The 16,487-nt window shown below is 35.9% G+C and overlaps 1 protein-coding gene across 3 annotated transcripts; it reads right to left on the reverse strand.

The window, feature by feature from the left end:
* Positions 1–12,946: 12,946 nt before the first annotated feature.
* LOC149212513 (putative aldo-keto reductase 4) lies at positions 12,947–15,512 on the reverse strand. 3 transcript variants are annotated; one of them, XM_089391866.1, is made up of 6 exons: positions 15,204–15,221; positions 14,665–15,107; positions 14,291–14,488; positions 13,985–14,157; positions 13,789–13,891; positions 12,947–13,527 (listed from the first exon to the last, which is right to left on the reverse strand). In XM_089391866.1, the coding sequence occupies exons 2-6, from the start codon at positions 14,884–14,886 to the stop codon at positions 13,177–13,179; spliced, it is 1,047 nt and encodes a 348-aa protein (XP_089247992.1). In that variant the 5' UTR covers positions 14,887–15,107; positions 15,204–15,221; the 3' UTR covers positions 12,947–13,176. The 3 variants fall into 3 exon arrangements, with proteins under 3 accessions (XP_089247992.1, XP_089247993.1, XP_089247991.1); XM_089391867.1 differs by lacking the exon at positions 14,665–15,107 and having other exon boundaries at positions 15,204–15,512; XM_089391865.1 differs by lacking the exon at positions 15,204–15,221 and having other exon boundaries at positions 14,665–15,135.
* Positions 15,513–16,487: the final 975 nt, after the last annotated feature.

Consider the following 16,487-nt stretch of genomic DNA (forward strand, 5'->3'; position numbering starts at 1 on the left):
CTTGATGGCAACCCACTTGTAGCAGAACAATTCACTTGTACATGGTAACTAGATGAATTTACAGAAGAGATATCAGATGTGACAGAATGCATGATAGTAGTATTTATAGATGTGATGAAATGCGGGGCAACTTCAAGGAATCAGTTCAGAAGGCAACTCTCTCAGATGAAAGATCACAATATAGCAGGTAAACAACAAGAATGAAGAAAGAAAGGTATACATAGGTTGACTATATACCAAGCCGCATATACACGCAGGTTCACTATATACAAAGGCGCGTATATCGTACACACGCACTTTCACAGAAGGAAAGGCGCATACATGTTGGAAAACTAAGTTTTGGTCCATGGTATTTGGTCCATGGTCTTTTGGTATTGGTCTGAGGTATTGACCCCAGGTATTGGGTCCAAGGTATTGGTCCTACGTGGTTTTGGACCATGGTATTGAGAAAGGCCTAAGACTATAAAAGGAGGAGAAGATCATTAGGCCAAGAAGGAAGTCTCGAATATTTGATGTAGTGTGAGATCCAGTATGCAGGTTATGGGTTTATGATGCTTTGTTTGATCTGAGCCAAGGAGGAATCTCAGTGGTTGATGGAGGACAAGGTCTAAAGATGGATTGGGATCTTATGGCTTGGAATGAATCATCTCTATCTGGTTTGATCATGCTTATTCTAGATCTGTATACTGACGCATGTGATGTTATGTAAATATTATGATCTAGGTATAACTGAAGTCTAGAATAGCTGCAAAATTATGAATGAATATTTACATATGTATACGCTGGTTGACTTTGATAAAAGCGCGTATACACGCAGGTTAGACACATATAAGTAGCGTATACCATATGAACTATGATGTTTGAAGTTACAAGTGGTTCTGGTTGTTGATGCAAAGTTCTGAGTTCTGGTGACTGTTTACTGGTGACAGTATTACGCATTTTCAGATTGGTTGATTGTGATTAACTTCAGTGTTGATGGATGAGATCTAATAATGGATCAGGATCATAATAACTTATCTTTATGTGATCTGATGGACTAGATATGGTTGCTAACACACATATTTTTGTATGTAATGATCTGGGTATGTCTGAAGTTGGGAAGTGCATCAAAGTTATAAGTAAGTATTTGATGACATATACACTGGTTCGCTTTGGTGAAGTTGCGCATACACGCCGGTTCGGCTCTTCCAAGTAGCGTATGCACTCTGACGCATGGTTTTTGATGATAAAGTTGGCTATGAATATTATTGTAGAGTTCTGGGTTCTGCTCTGTGTTCTAGTGACTGTGTTTTGATGACAGGGTTTTAGTGATTAAGTTGTTGGGTGATTCAGAGAGTAATGATTGACTATTCAATAAATGGGTAATGCAATAGTTGTATTACAGTGGTGATTGATGTTGAGCTTCAATGTTGTTGACGGGTCCAGTATGAAAATTGGATGAAACGTGGCCTTCAGATTATGGTGTTGTGTTCCAAGAGTATCCAGTTTGAAAATTTATGAAACATGGTCCCTGGAGGAAGAAAGAAGGTCGTAGCCTTCTGTAGGTCGGCACCTATGTACTAGTAAACACATCGGCTACTACAAGAGCTAGGGGGTTGTAGCTCCCTTCCAGTAGAAACTAGAGAATGAAAGAAGGTTGTAGCCTTCTGCAAGTAGAAGCATGTGTACTGGTATGAGTCTGCACCAGTACATTGTTGTAAACAGATTTTCTTATTATTAAAAGAAGACAGAGATGATAGCAACAAGTGGTTTTTACCCACATTGGGTTTCCACCTTACATCTTGGTGTTCATGTGTGATGCTTATGTGTGGTGGATCTTTCTGTTATTAACTGCACATGGTTACTGTTTAATGTTTAATAAAGTAATGATACTCAGATTAAATATCAACATATAATGAATTAATAGAATCATTAGTTTGCTAGATATACGCTTGTTTCCTTAAATACAATTGTGTACACATGCGGGTTGCCTTCATTGAAGTAGCGTATATGAAATTGAGTAAGAAGATAAAAATATTGTTGACTTGACTAATACTGATTCACCCCCCTCGCTCTCAATATTATTTCCAACAATTGGTATCAGAGAAGGTCCTTTGGTAGAAGCTTGATCGCTTGAAGGAGATCTATAGAACAATGGGAAAGAAGCTAAAGAAGAAAGCGCCTAAGAAGAAGAAGACATTTGAGAGGAACTATGACAGTGGGAGAATCGATTGGGGAATATGTGGAAGCAACACTTCAAATTCAGAATCACCTCAGAATGAAGATGAACAAGCAAAAGAACTATCAGGTATGAATTTGTTATCCTCTCGTGATACATTTCTCCATCCATTTGAAGATGATGAAAGTGATAGTGAAACAACTGAATTTGCTCTTATGGGTGAGGAAGAAAGATATCAAATAGAGGTAGAATTTAAAAGGCTTATGGACAAAATTAGAGATCAACAAGATCTATTGAACAAAAGGGAATGTGCCTCCAAAGAGGAAGCTACCAAATTAAAAGCTCAACTAGAGGAAGGAAACAAGGTAAGGAAGCAATTCAAGGAAAAGGAAGATCAATGTCAAAAGCTACAGGATGAAGTGACATCATTAAGAAATGAAGTAAATGAAAGGAGCACAACAATCAAGAAACTCATAGATAGATCCAGTTACTATGAAAATCTTGAAGCTAAGATCCTCTCGCTAAAAGAAGATCTTGAAGAATCAAATGAGCAGAATAAAGAACTACTCCAAGCTCTTTAAAAACAAGAAAACAAAGTTCTTGAATTAAGACATCAGTTGGAATAAGGAAGAAAAGCTGAAGGAATCATGAAGAAGCAGTATCTTGAAAAGGAAGAGTAACATCAGGTTGAGGTAAATATTCTAAAAGATAGATTAGAAGAAAAGGATAAGCTCTTACGATTTCAAGATAGTACTAAGATCTTGGATGATATTCTTAGTAGTCAAATTTCTCCTGCTATCAAAACTGGTCTTGATTTTCATGAATCTGTTGAAGGTGAATCTGGTTCACAAAGTAAGACAAGGAACTCTAATGCAAAATCTGAAATGCTCAACAAGGAGATGAGAGGTCAATCCTATCAACAACCAATGAAAGAAATTCTTCAAAGAAAACCTTTTACTCCTAACTATGGAAGTGATAGTCGGTTATTTTCTCAAATGATTAATGTTGAATGTTATAATTTTGGACATGGTGCAACCAGATGCAGAAGAAGAATGGTTCAAGACCATCACAAAGAAAGATAATCACGTTCTAGGCACTTTAAGGGATATTGTTTTGCTTGCAATAGGTTTGGTCGCAAAGCCATTGATTTCTATAGAAGGAATATGAAACATATGAGATGTTATGCATGTAACAAGCTTGGAAATATAGCAAAGGAATGCAGGAACAAAGTATGGGCACCATACCAAAAGGAGAAAACATCATCACACTTGAAGATATGGAAGAAGAAGGAAGTACAGTCAGAAAGATGTGGCACAGCACAATGCATAGACATGACAGACTCAGAGGGAGCTGAAAGTGTGAAACTTCAGTGTTCTAAATCTCATATGCAAGTTTCATGAAGAGAAGTCGTGTATATATGCGAGTTAGACACTGCATAGTTGCGTATATGTTAATTTGAGGAAAAGCAATGGGATAGACTCAGGAAAAAGGGTCTGATATGGTTAAGTCAATTATTTGCTCTGTTTGATAATGTGTGGAAATGTATTGATACTCATAAGATGTTGTTTTTTATCCTCACATGTTAACTTGATGTATATCTGATTAATGATGATGCCTTGATACTTCTTGCTGATATATGCATGATCAGATATGAAAGTGAACAAATCAAACAAGTTCAGGGGGAGAACATGCTATGCTTCTAATAAAGAATTGTTGGCATTATGTTTAGAAGTCTTTAGTACCTAATCAATGATGATGATGATTATATGGCTAAATGATACATCTTGCTATGATGTGGTTATGAGTTGCCCATGACAAAATCTCATATGAATCTTGGGGTCACATAGTTGGTGTTCAGATCAGATTTATGGATGATTCTCTAATGATGCATATATACACAACTTCATTATTTGATGATGAGTGACTCATTTCTTTATGTTGCTTTCGTCATGCCTTCAAAGATGCATAAAGATCATATAGTACAATTGTGATGCAGGATTCCTATAGTTCATGGCTCTCACATGGTTGACGATTGTTGTTGTTGATGATATCAATAAATGGGTAATGCAATAGTTGTATTACAGTGGTGATTGATGTTGATCTTCAATGTTGTTGATGGGTATAGTATGAAAATTGGATGAAACGTGGCCTTCAAATTATGGTGTTGTGTTCCAAGAGTATCCAATCTGAAAATTTATGAAACGTGGTACCTGGAGGAATAAAGAAGGTTGTAGCCTTTTGTAGGTCAGCACCTACGTACTAGTAAACACATTGGCTAGTACAAGAGCTAGGGGGTTGTAGCTCTCTTCCAGTAGAAGTTGGAGAATGAAAGAAGGTTGTAGCCTTCTGCAGGTAGAAGCCTACCTACTGGTATGAGTCTACACCAATACATTGTTGTAAACAGATTTTCTTAATATTAAAAGAAGACAGAGACGACAACAGTAGGTGGTTTTTACCCACGTTGGGTTTCCACCTTACATCTTGGTGTTCATGTGTGATGCTTATGTGTGATGGATCTTTCTGTTATTAACTGCACATGGTTACTGTTTAATGTTTAATAAATTATTGATACTCAGATTAAAGATCAACATATGATGAATTAACAGAATCATTTGTTTGTTGGATATATGCTTGTTTCCTTAAACACAATGGTGTACACACGCGGGCTGCCTTCATTGAAGTAGCATATATGAAATTGGGTAAGAAGACAAAAAGATTATTGACTTGACTAATACTAATTCACACACCCCCCCAGTATTATTTCCAACACATACACCATGGATCTATGTGACAAACCAAAAGATCATAACCACTATTAAAAAAGGCAGATAATCCTGGTGGAATGAGTAGCATAAATCGTAGAAACTAGGTTTTAGCCAATGATGTTGAGTTATTTATTTGCATAAACCTCAGACATTTATTATCAACCTAGGGCTCGTATACTTATAAGGTACAAACACAATTTGTGTAGGAGTAAAGCCTAAGATATCTTAAGAGCATGACAATAGAAAGCATTAGAAATCACACATGCATTACATTTCAAAGAGGGCACCACTTCTTCTCAAACTTGAATATAAATGGGGCTCAGTAGGTTCAGGTGATAGAAATGTAATCATGACTCTTAAGGTATATTTCCCTCATGGTATTATGTTTTCCTTGTACATTCAACTGAGATGAATAACTCACTAAGTTATCTCATACCATATGTTGGCATACGAATGTATCTCCTACAAATGTAGAATTTATTCCTCAGAAGGGGTTCATGCCTTCTTGGAAAGTAGGCTACATAAAGACAATCAATAACACATCAACAACAAAACCACAGGATGATAGAACTCAAAGTATCGTTGCATTAAGAAAAGACTATGACATATAAACATTACTATATCTCAACTCCTCTCCCCCATATCACATTACAAGGTCTAATATATATTTACAAGAATATCCTTCATCTATGAATAATATCAATGTCTCTGATCTCATAGATTAGAGATCAAACAATTACATACATTTTAAGGTTCCGATCGTGATCTTCATCCCTATAGAATAGAAAGAGAATCTTTGGCTCGGATTGAAATGATGAGATGTGTCTTCATAAACAAAACTAGAATGAACCACATGACTCCACACAATATACCATTGAATATGAATCCTTTGTCTCATGATATCTAGCATATCTTGGCCCATAGAACAAAGGCACCAAATATGTTTCCATACTTAGGTCTAAATATTGTGTTGGCTAACAAATTATAGAATTCTCAAACATAACTCATTCGATATCATTTAGGAATGAGATTAAAGACTTTAAACTACTAATGAACTAGAAAAAGGAGTTTTTGATGAGCCGGAAAGATCATTATTATTTACTGCATATGAAGATTTGGTGCGTATAGAGGGAAGTTTGATCATATCTTTGATCGTGGCTTCATGCTTCTTCATAAGATCCTAGGCACAAACGAAACAACGTAGCCCCTGCTATGCAACAATCATGATCTAAATTCTCATCATGATAGCTAGACATATGACAGATGATGATAGGAATAAGAACATTATTTTGCGAACAAGAACTGAAATGAGTGAATAAGAACCCTTGACGCATCACATTAATCTATCCTCCGCATTGACCATCATTAATAAAATCTTATGTAAACTTCCTTAAAACATTGAAAACAAAGGAAATGTACTAAATAATTAACAATTTACCTTATCATGCTCAAGGTTAAGGTAATAATCCAAGGATGTGCATATTGGAGATGATAATGATAAGAACTAGGCAAAATTATAGGTAATCATAGGGAAAAATATGTATGAAACAATATTAAAATGGAGACCTGACCTTAAATAGACAAGAGCAAATATGTTTGCAAGAAAAACCACTCATCATAGTGGTCCCTCCATGAAAGATAGAACACCAAGCGAAAGAAAGCGAAAGGGCTAATGTCAACAATGATATGAGACCAATGCATATCAAAATGCATAAGAGAGACTAAATATAGCAACAATCATGAGGTAAAATTTGTAATGGAATCCTTCTAGGGTATACGAAGAAGAGGAAGATGACACTCAAATTTTGAGTCATGGCGGTTTAAAAGGATGGATTATGTGGTGATAAAATAACTTCGCATCGACACCAACACAACAATGAGGTACTAATCTAGGGAATCCATATACATGATATCTCTATCAGCAATTTATAATGTGCAAAGAGTGATGGGTTAATATCGTAAGTTGATAGGGTTGGGCCTAAGATGCAATGAAGATGGTGATGACGGTCAACAATGTAATAAAGATGGAAGTGAGAAACCCAACCCTCTATTACAGGTTCAAGAGAAGCACACTTAAGTTCCAGTGCATGTTACGATAAAAACACCACCTTATCTTGTGAAAACCATCTAGAAAGACTAGGCCCATGGTTAAATCACATAATGAAAGAAATAAAACATGGCTAAGGTAAAAGAAGGACCATATATTTTCTATTTTTTGAGTTCTATAATTAATTTTAAAAAAATTATGATATATATATTATGGTTATGATGGTGTTTTCTTGTACATTTTTTCTCATGATGTTGTCATTAATGCTTTTAATGATTATATGCTACGCATGGTTTATAAACTCAATGCGAAAAATGTCAATTCAAGACATAGTTAGCCAATGAATAAGCCAACATATCATAGTCTCAAGGAATATGAATGTAGGTAATGCTAAGAAAATGTCATTCCAAGAGATGTACCCTCAAATAATAATGAAGTAATGAAGGATTCCTCACAAAATAAGCATTGTTTCGCTGAGAAACTATAAGCTACGAGTCCGTTTGACAATCATGTGATTTATTCCAAGGGAAATAGCCTCAAAAAATAGCTAAATAACCAACTATATTCCACGACATTATTGGTTGTAGGGCCAAGAAAAATGACCCCTAAACTCAGGAGCTCATTGGTGGTTTAGAAGAGGACCCAACTAGTGGAAGTGATGTTTTGAGTACTATGGCTAGCACCATTAATGAAGCCTATGGACATTGTAGAGCAACTTGACATTTTCCAATGAAGCACAATGTATAAGTGAATGCACAAAGTTAGCATCAATACAAAATAAAAAGAGAAAAGGAACACCCCACTCAAACCTATGTACAATATGTACAATCACCCTGCAGCTAGAAGACTTACGTATTGTAATTTTGAGGTAGAACCCATTATGTGGCTCCAATAAAGGTTCTCCATCATAATCTACCAGTTCATATGCCCCTTTTCTATGAACATGTTTAACAATATAGGGACCATGCCAAAGTGGTTCCATCTTAGCTACACCTAACTTATCTTGATCCTAATCATAGACCAGAACTAGGTCACCTTCCAAAAAAACATAATATTGAATATATTCATCATATTAAGCCTTGACATGCTTTGTATGAGTCTCATTGGCTATTATAGCATAGTATTGTTATTCATCAAGATGGTCCAAATGTAACAGACACTCTTCCTCTGTGGTAGGATCAAGCAGTAGTTCAATGACAAGTTTCATTGATGGAATCTCATACTCGACTGTAATTGAAACCTTGACTCCATAAAGAAACTCAAAAGAAGTGAAACCTGTGCGATTTTTAATTAAGGTTTCATACACCCATAATGCAAAAAAAGAATAAGAAGCCAATTTGACTTATGATTCCCTATCATTCTTCAGGGCATGGTTTCAACACATGATTAATGGCCTCTACTTGTCAATTAGCCTAGGGGTAGTAGGGGGTTGAGTGTTCTTATACCCAACTTCCCTATTGATTTCGTCATCATATGATTGCGAAAATTTGAACCATGATTAGTCATGATCATTTTGGGTACCCTAAACCTAGTAACAATATGGTTGAATATGAATAATGCCATAGTGGTTCCATAGTTAGAGAAGGTAGGAATGGCCTTGGGTCACTTAGTAAAGTAGCCCATTGTTACAATGATATAGTGGTGTCCTCTGACCGAGGTTGGGTTACATTGCATAGAGTCAATGCCCAATTAGTAAAGGGTCTAACAATAATCATAGGGTGGAGTGGAGAAGTGTGAGCATGCATCTTCTCATAAAATATTTGACATGAATGACACTTTTGTGCCTCACCTAACTTATCTACATAAGGAAGGAAGGATAATGAATGATGCAATTCTCCTCATGGATGATCAAAGATTGACATGATTTTCATGATTTCTTTGTTAGTAGGAAGATTAGTATCCAAAATGTCATGAGACATTTGATGGTACACGACCCATATGGGCATAAGATAGTCATCAAATTTCACACTAGAAATGTCACCTGACTTAGAAGTGTCATCTGACTCAGAAGTGTCAAATTCCAATTCCATGCATTGGTAAGTGATCTTAGCCAAACTTAAAGGCATGTGCTTACTACCATATTAATCAACATCTGAAGAATAAGGAACTAGCCATGGGTCAAGAAGCCAATGGGATCAATTGGAGATGAAACATATCATATTCATAGGAGTGAAATAAGTATATGTAACATCAGGGTGGGGGCATAGGTAAAACACCTATAAGCGACATGATTTTAAAATAGTCCCACACTAATAGCCTCATATTCTTGAGGGTTATTAGCAATAGATGGCACAACAGTTCTCATAACAATATAGCTAGTCAATTATACATAATACTCAAGTTGATCCATCGCCACAATATTTCCTTTATGGGGAATGTGAAGCACTTGAAACACTGAAAATATGACAAAATTCATGGCATAAAACCAACTAAAACTAGGGAGAAACTAATAATCTAATGGGGCTTTGACAACTTCAACATCTATGGTGACGATTTCGCCCCCTATCTCGATTGAAAATTAAGGAAGAATTCCCCGAGGCACAAAATAAGGTCCATCGAAGACTTGAAGCATTGCACTTGAATTACAGCTTCTAGAGAAACAAGAGCTTTCCAACATGGCATGGCCATAATACAAGTGGAAAGTATTGTATCCACGAGTCTGTGGTGTACATCATGGTTGAATATTTGCATTAAGATCTGCAAGTTGACCTATAAGAGTCAAAGATTTACGTTGCATAAGATAGTTATACAAACCCTCTAGAGTAGACATGTCACAAGGTGATTGGGCTAAACTCTCAATGATATGATCTAGGAGGATCTCTACAAGCAAGAAAAATTGATGAAATTAAATTTTGATCTAAATTCACCCATGTCGATTACTCATCGAGATATTTCCAATGATGCTTAGATGAATTCAAATAGAATTTGTCCAAATAGGAAAAAAATGCTCAAGTGGGATGCGTGGCATCACTAGGAGCTAAAACGTGGTTATAGAGAAACTGACATTGATGATGACATGGTATTATATACATGAAATATGGTAGTACTAATGTTGACTAGGCTATATAGATGTCAATATGGGATTTTGATTGGTTTGTACAAATGTTGACGTGGTGTTGATGTGGCATAGTTCATGTGGTTGGTGTGATGACATGGTAGGGTGATGTGGCACGGTTGTGATGACCGAGTGACATGGAAAAGGTGTTGACATGGAAGACTGACCATGCAAGTGATGTGTCTTCCACATTGACCAATCAGAGGTTGTCACATGGCAACGCAAAAGAGGCCATTAGGGCTAAGTGTGAAAAAGTTGGTTTTTTTTGGGGGGGGGGTGTTGAACCCTCAACCTTCTTGTCACTATTCCAAAATATTACCAAAATTCCATGCATTATTTATTAAGTATGAGTCAAAATGTTGAATCCCAAACAGGGAAAATTTAAAGGATGGAAAATTATCTTGAAGTTTACAAACATTAGCGAATCTCACTAGTCCCTAATATGAAAACTATAAAAAATTTATTGATATATTTGTAAAACTATTCAAATTTAGAAATATTTTATATATAGTCTCTATATAAGGTTGGCGATTTCTAAGGTAAAATAATTTTATATTTTAAAATTTAGGCGAATAAGTTTTAGAAAAATGGAAATTGGCGAATTCTTTTTTGGGAAAAAAATCATGGAAAATTAGCCCACTTGCGAATATTAGCCCCTCAAATTTTCCATGATCCCAAAATTGTCTCTTTTTGACAACCTTCTTACACTCCATCCTCGTTTTTTACTCTACCATTGACCCAGGTGTTCTCATTTCATTAGAAAAAAGTCTTCACGAGGAGGTAATCGTGAAAAATCTTCTTTGGATAACTCAGTGGTAAATGATAGAAGTGTTAGTTTTGAGTTTCAAGAACTATTCGAAGTTTTTCCTCGTATGATTGATGAGTGCGATAAGAGACATGACAATCTGGTTGCCATGTCATATGAAGATGATCAACAATGTAGTCAAATTTCAGAAGACTAGGGAATTGAGGACTGCCATTCAAATTTTTCTTTTCATATTTCATGTTTTGAATTGTTATTTCCAGAAGACAATTATTGTTGTAGCAAAATAAAACAAGAGGTATTATCTCCTCTGTCGAAGATGAGATAGATCAACTCCTAAAAGGTCATGCTACAGCCCAAGCTAATGCAAGTCTGTAGTGTTCGCATAGACAAGAAGGTGTTAGTGAAGCTTCTTCCAATTTTGAAAATGTATATGGTCTTGAAATTAGATTTATAAATCAGTGAACATATATTGTTTTCTTTCATGAAGATGATAGGGTTGTCATGTTTGATAATCTTGAAAAATGATTTCTATCTAAGAATGACTTAGACTATAAAATTGAGGAGTATGAGCCTTAGAGAGACAATATGCTAGGAATCAAGTCAGAATTTCTCATGCTCGAGGAATTTACAACCAACATTCAGATAGAAGAAGCTTATACTTCTCTATGCCTTCCTATCAATCATCAACCAACTGTTCTTTCAGATTAGAATGAAGGGAGTACTTGTATCTTTGCTGTTGGATCCCAAGACAAGTTAGTGCTTTAGGATTTGCAAGATCCCTTCAACATTCTTTTGCAAGCATTAGAGGAGATAAATGTTGCCTGGTTCAATAGCATAAGCCTTGGTTTCAGTTGTTATTATGAGTTGCCTACATGTACATCGTTCTACCTACTTGAGGAAAGTGAGAGCAGAATTTCATTGGGTAGCCATCTGCTGGATTGGTTACATTAGAAAGTTCACTTCACATGATTGTACATACTTCTTCAGTAGGCAGGTGGTTGTCGTTAGTATTTGAAGCCCTCAAATCTCGATGGTTTGCTGCCATTAATAAGTTTTGTAAGTACTTATTTCAACTAAGTAAGTCTTGAGTCATTTTTTCAGTCAATTTCAAGTCAGTTTCGAGTCAATATGTGTCTTTGAGTCATATTTCGTTTTTTTAGTTTTGACCATATTGCCCAATGGATGAGGCACTTGGTCTACAGTGTTCTTGACACCTCCAAGGAGCTGTCATCCCCAGTAAGGCCAATGTTAATGTCAAGGTCATGATATACTGATCCACTGATGGTTGTTTTCTCTTCAGAAAATCTTTCCCTCATAGAGTATACTTGTTGATCCTTCTTCAGATTGTCTTCAGTTATGGTTTCATAATCGATGTGCAGTTCATTTCATTAGGTCATAGGGCATGATTTCATTAGGTATAGGGTTTCATCACCAAGGTCAAGAAACTGATTTCAAAGTGTAAATAAAGGTTAGCAAGGGTATGAGGATGATCAATAAATCAAGCATGATGGCTTGTAAGTCATAGCTACTAAAATTATTATCTTTTTAAACTATTGTAATTTTCACGTCAAAAACATGTTTTTGAGGTGAAAACAGAGTATTTAGTTTATTTGTATTTCATATGTAATTTTAACTTCCTATATGTAATAATTGATCTCAAATGCACCAGAGCATTTCTCCTTACTGCTAGACAGAGAAACACTGCAAAAATTCAGGTCAAATTGAGCATTTATTTGCCTGCAAAAACACAAGAAGGAAAAGGCATTAAAGAAGAACAAGAAACATTGAAAAAGTGGGTTTTTCAAGTGAAAAATCAAAATCTTCTCTTATCTATCTTATCTATCACACATTTTAATCCTATCTTAATAACTAAATTGTTTGATAATAAATTTAAAAAAAAACATACCCATCCAATCTTATACTCTACATCTTATTTTCAAAATAAAAATATTTTATCAAATATTAATTCTCAATCTTACCCCTCCAACCCTTTTTTTTTTTCAAAATGAAAAAGTCTGTTAACATAATAAGTACCAAAACTTACAAGAAACTCCTTTCCATTGTGTTTACTACCAATACTTGCAAGAAATGTTTGTACATTATGTCTAATACCAATATGGACGAGAAGCTTGTTTCCATGATGTCTCCATCGAAATCAATATTGTAACCAATACTTATTTATTAAATAAATGGGACAAAAGCCCTTACAGTAAGGTTGTCTCTAGCAGATACAACGCACAACGTCGCTATTATATGAATGGGATAGTACGCTTACAATACACTCAACTTCTTAAGATATTTATAACCATATATCCGAGCATATACCATTTAAAACAGACAGGAAAATGACGATTTCGCTTTGTTCGCAGAAAACAATGCTATAAATTATGAGACGGCATCCTTCCATGAAGAGAAAGGAGGTGTTTCTAAGTTCATCCACAAGAAACCCTGGTGATCATCAGCCCATCGATTTCCTGAGAATCCATAATTGGATAATATATTTTCTATTTCCTTCATCTCATCAGGTGTGATCTTCACAGAAAGAGCACCAATATTTTCTTCTAAATTCTCCACTTTGGTGGTTCCGGGAATGGGTGAAATATCATTTCCCTGATGAAAAATCCAAGCAAGTGAAAGTTGACCCGGAGAACATCCCTTCCTAGAAGCTATTTCAGCTATCTTTGCAAAAGTCACCTTATTCTTTTCAAGATTCTGTTCTGTAAGCCTTGGCATTGTCTGTACGAAACATCAATTTTTTATAAAATTCAAAAAACGCTCCAACGAAACAATAAAATGTAGTTTCAGCAATGCACTAATAGAAATTCTATAGTATTATGAAAATGAACTAATAATGAATTTACATCAACTTCATATCCGACAAGATTTACAACGTTTAACTTTTTCTTTCAAAACAATACTTATAAAATAGTTTTTCCTACATTATTAATAATTTTCTTTCAAATTCTAAATTTAAAATATACATAAGCACAAGTATACCTTTCTAAAGTCATCATTGGTTAAATTTTCAACTGACTTTGCTCCAGAAGTAAAGAAACCCCGCCCGAGAGGGCTGTAGGGCACAATTCCAATACCAAGTTCCCTGCAATTAGAATTTTAATATGTATGTTAGTGATTCATATTACAATGCTGGTAAGACTATGGTAAATCCTAGCATGACCACACCTGAACATACCTGCAGGTGGGAATAATTTCCTCTTCTACATCCCTAGTCCACAAAGACCACTCTATCTGAACTGCTGTTATAGGATGAACAGCATGAGCCCTTCTAATTGTCGACGGGGACGCCTCCGAAAGTCCGATGTACTTTATTTTCCCTTCTTCTACTAATTTCTTCAGCTCTCCAATCTGTCACATATGCATAGACAAAGCAATACATCCAACTATTTTTAAGTAAATGAACTAGTAAACTGGAAATACTTATTGCAATATCCAGCATCATTCTAAGAACTAAACCGAGGCCTATTGCAACAGTACATACCGTAACTTCAATGGGGACTTTAGTATCAATACAATGTTGGTAATAAAGATCAATGCAATCCACTTCAAGTCGCTTCAAGCTTGCTTCGCAGCAGGCACGAACATATGCAGGGTCTCCTCGAATCTTCATTTTTCCATCGACAAAACTGACTCCAAACTTTGTGGCTAATTGGACTTTCTCTCTAATTCCTTTAATGGCCTGCAAACCGCTATATTACAGTATATTACAAATTGCAGATAAAAACTGGTAATAGTAATTATAAGGTGTTTACTGGTTTGGTTTTCGATATAAAGTGATTAAACATAGCCATGATATAGCCCAAAAAAATAATAACAATTACAAGGTAAAAAGAGAACCACATGCACCAGCATTACCTTTCCAACGAGGATTTCGTTGGTGAAAGGGCCATAAAAGTCCGAAGTGTCCAGGAAAGTAACACCTCTGGAGACGGCATGTCGGATAAGAGATATCATTTCTTCCTCGGGCTTTGGAGGGCCATAGAACGCCGACATGCCCATGCAGCCTAACCCCTGTGCTGATACTTCAAATCCTTGTGACCCCAAACTTAACCTGCCCACTGATGGTAATCCCGCCATTGCTCCGCTCTCTGCGCGGCACTCGATCAATCGATCCGGTAATATAGTACCGCTTCTTCTCGTTGGTCCTTAGCCTGGTAGATGTAGATGGAGGCAGGCGAGTTCATCAATATATAGAGTTGTATATGTCGCGTAAGAATAATTCATTTGTATTCAGTCCGTCACGGCGTTCGTCATCTGACGGTGGTCTAAAGTTCAACGCATCACGGCTTTCAATCCATCTGGTCTAAAGTTCAATTCATCACGGCTTTCAATCCATCTGGTCTAAAGTAATAACAATTAAAAAGTAAAGAAAGAACTACATGCACCCGCCTTACCTTTCCAACGAGGATTTCGTTGGTGAAAGGGCCATAAACGTCCGAAGTGTCCAGGAAAGTAACCCCTCTCGAGCCGGCATGTCGGATAAGAGATATCATTTCTTGCTCGGGCTTGGGAGGGCCATACAACGTTCACATGCCCATGCATCCTAACCCCTGTGCTGATACTTCTAATCCTTGTGACCCCAAACTTAACCTGCCCACTGATGGTAATCCCGCCACTGCTCCGCTCTCTGCGCGACACTCAATCAATCGGTCCGGTAATATAGTACTGCTTTTTCTCGTTGGTCCTTAGCCTGGTAGATGTAGATGGAGGCAGGCGAGTTCATCAATATATAGAGTTGTATATGTGGCGTAATAATAATTCATTTGTAATTAGTCCGTCACGGCGTTCGTCATCAGACAGTGGTCTAAAGTTAAACGGACCAACTTCAATTCATCACGGCTTTCAATCCATCTGGTCTAACATCAATTGTTTTTTGTTCACTGAATGCAGGATCAATCGTCTAAAGTTAAACGGACCAAGTTCAATTCATCACGGCTTTCAATCCATTTGGTCTAACATCAATTGTTTTTTGTTCACTAAATGCAGGATCAATCGTCTAAAGTTAAACGGACCAAGTTCAATTCATCACGGCTTTCAATCCATCTGGTCTAACATCAATTGTTTTTTGTTCACTGAATGAAGGATCAATCGTCATCGCGTTCGTGAAGAATCATCAAATCAACATGGGGTTGGTCATAAAGTATCACTCGTTACGTTTTCAAGTCCGAGGGAGATTGGTAGGTATAAATTAGTAAAATTGTATTATGTAAATATAGTTATATAGGGGTATATTTTAGATGAAACATATATATAATTACATTTTCAAATATAGTTGATATATTGAGATATTCAAATATAGTTGATATATTGAAATAAATTTATATTAACCACATTTATAATTACAAGATATATATTTTTAAATACCAATTATTTATAATTATTAATAATTATATAAATAATCACAACCATATTTTTATATGATTATTATATTAATATTATAATGATAATATTAACTCATAATAACATTAGTAATATTAATTATTAATAATAATAAATCATAATAATATTAGATTATCATTATATTATTATAATAATATAATAATAATCCCGATCAGGATGCGGGCCGACAGCTCGGAGCGCATGGGTGTAGTTATGTTGGGTACCGAGGCACTTAATACTGCCACCACCCACATGCTCGAGGCAGGGTGTAACTCCGTGCAGTTGTTGCGACGGACGAC

This window comes from Pinus tabuliformis, chromosome 1_1 (assembly GCF_031772625.1).
Source record: "Pinus tabuliformis cultivar Carrire ecotype Pingquan chromosome 1_1, CPIR1, whole genome shotgun sequence".
NCBI lineage: Eukaryota > Viridiplantae > Streptophyta > Pinopsida > Pinales > Pinaceae > Pinus > Pinus tabuliformis.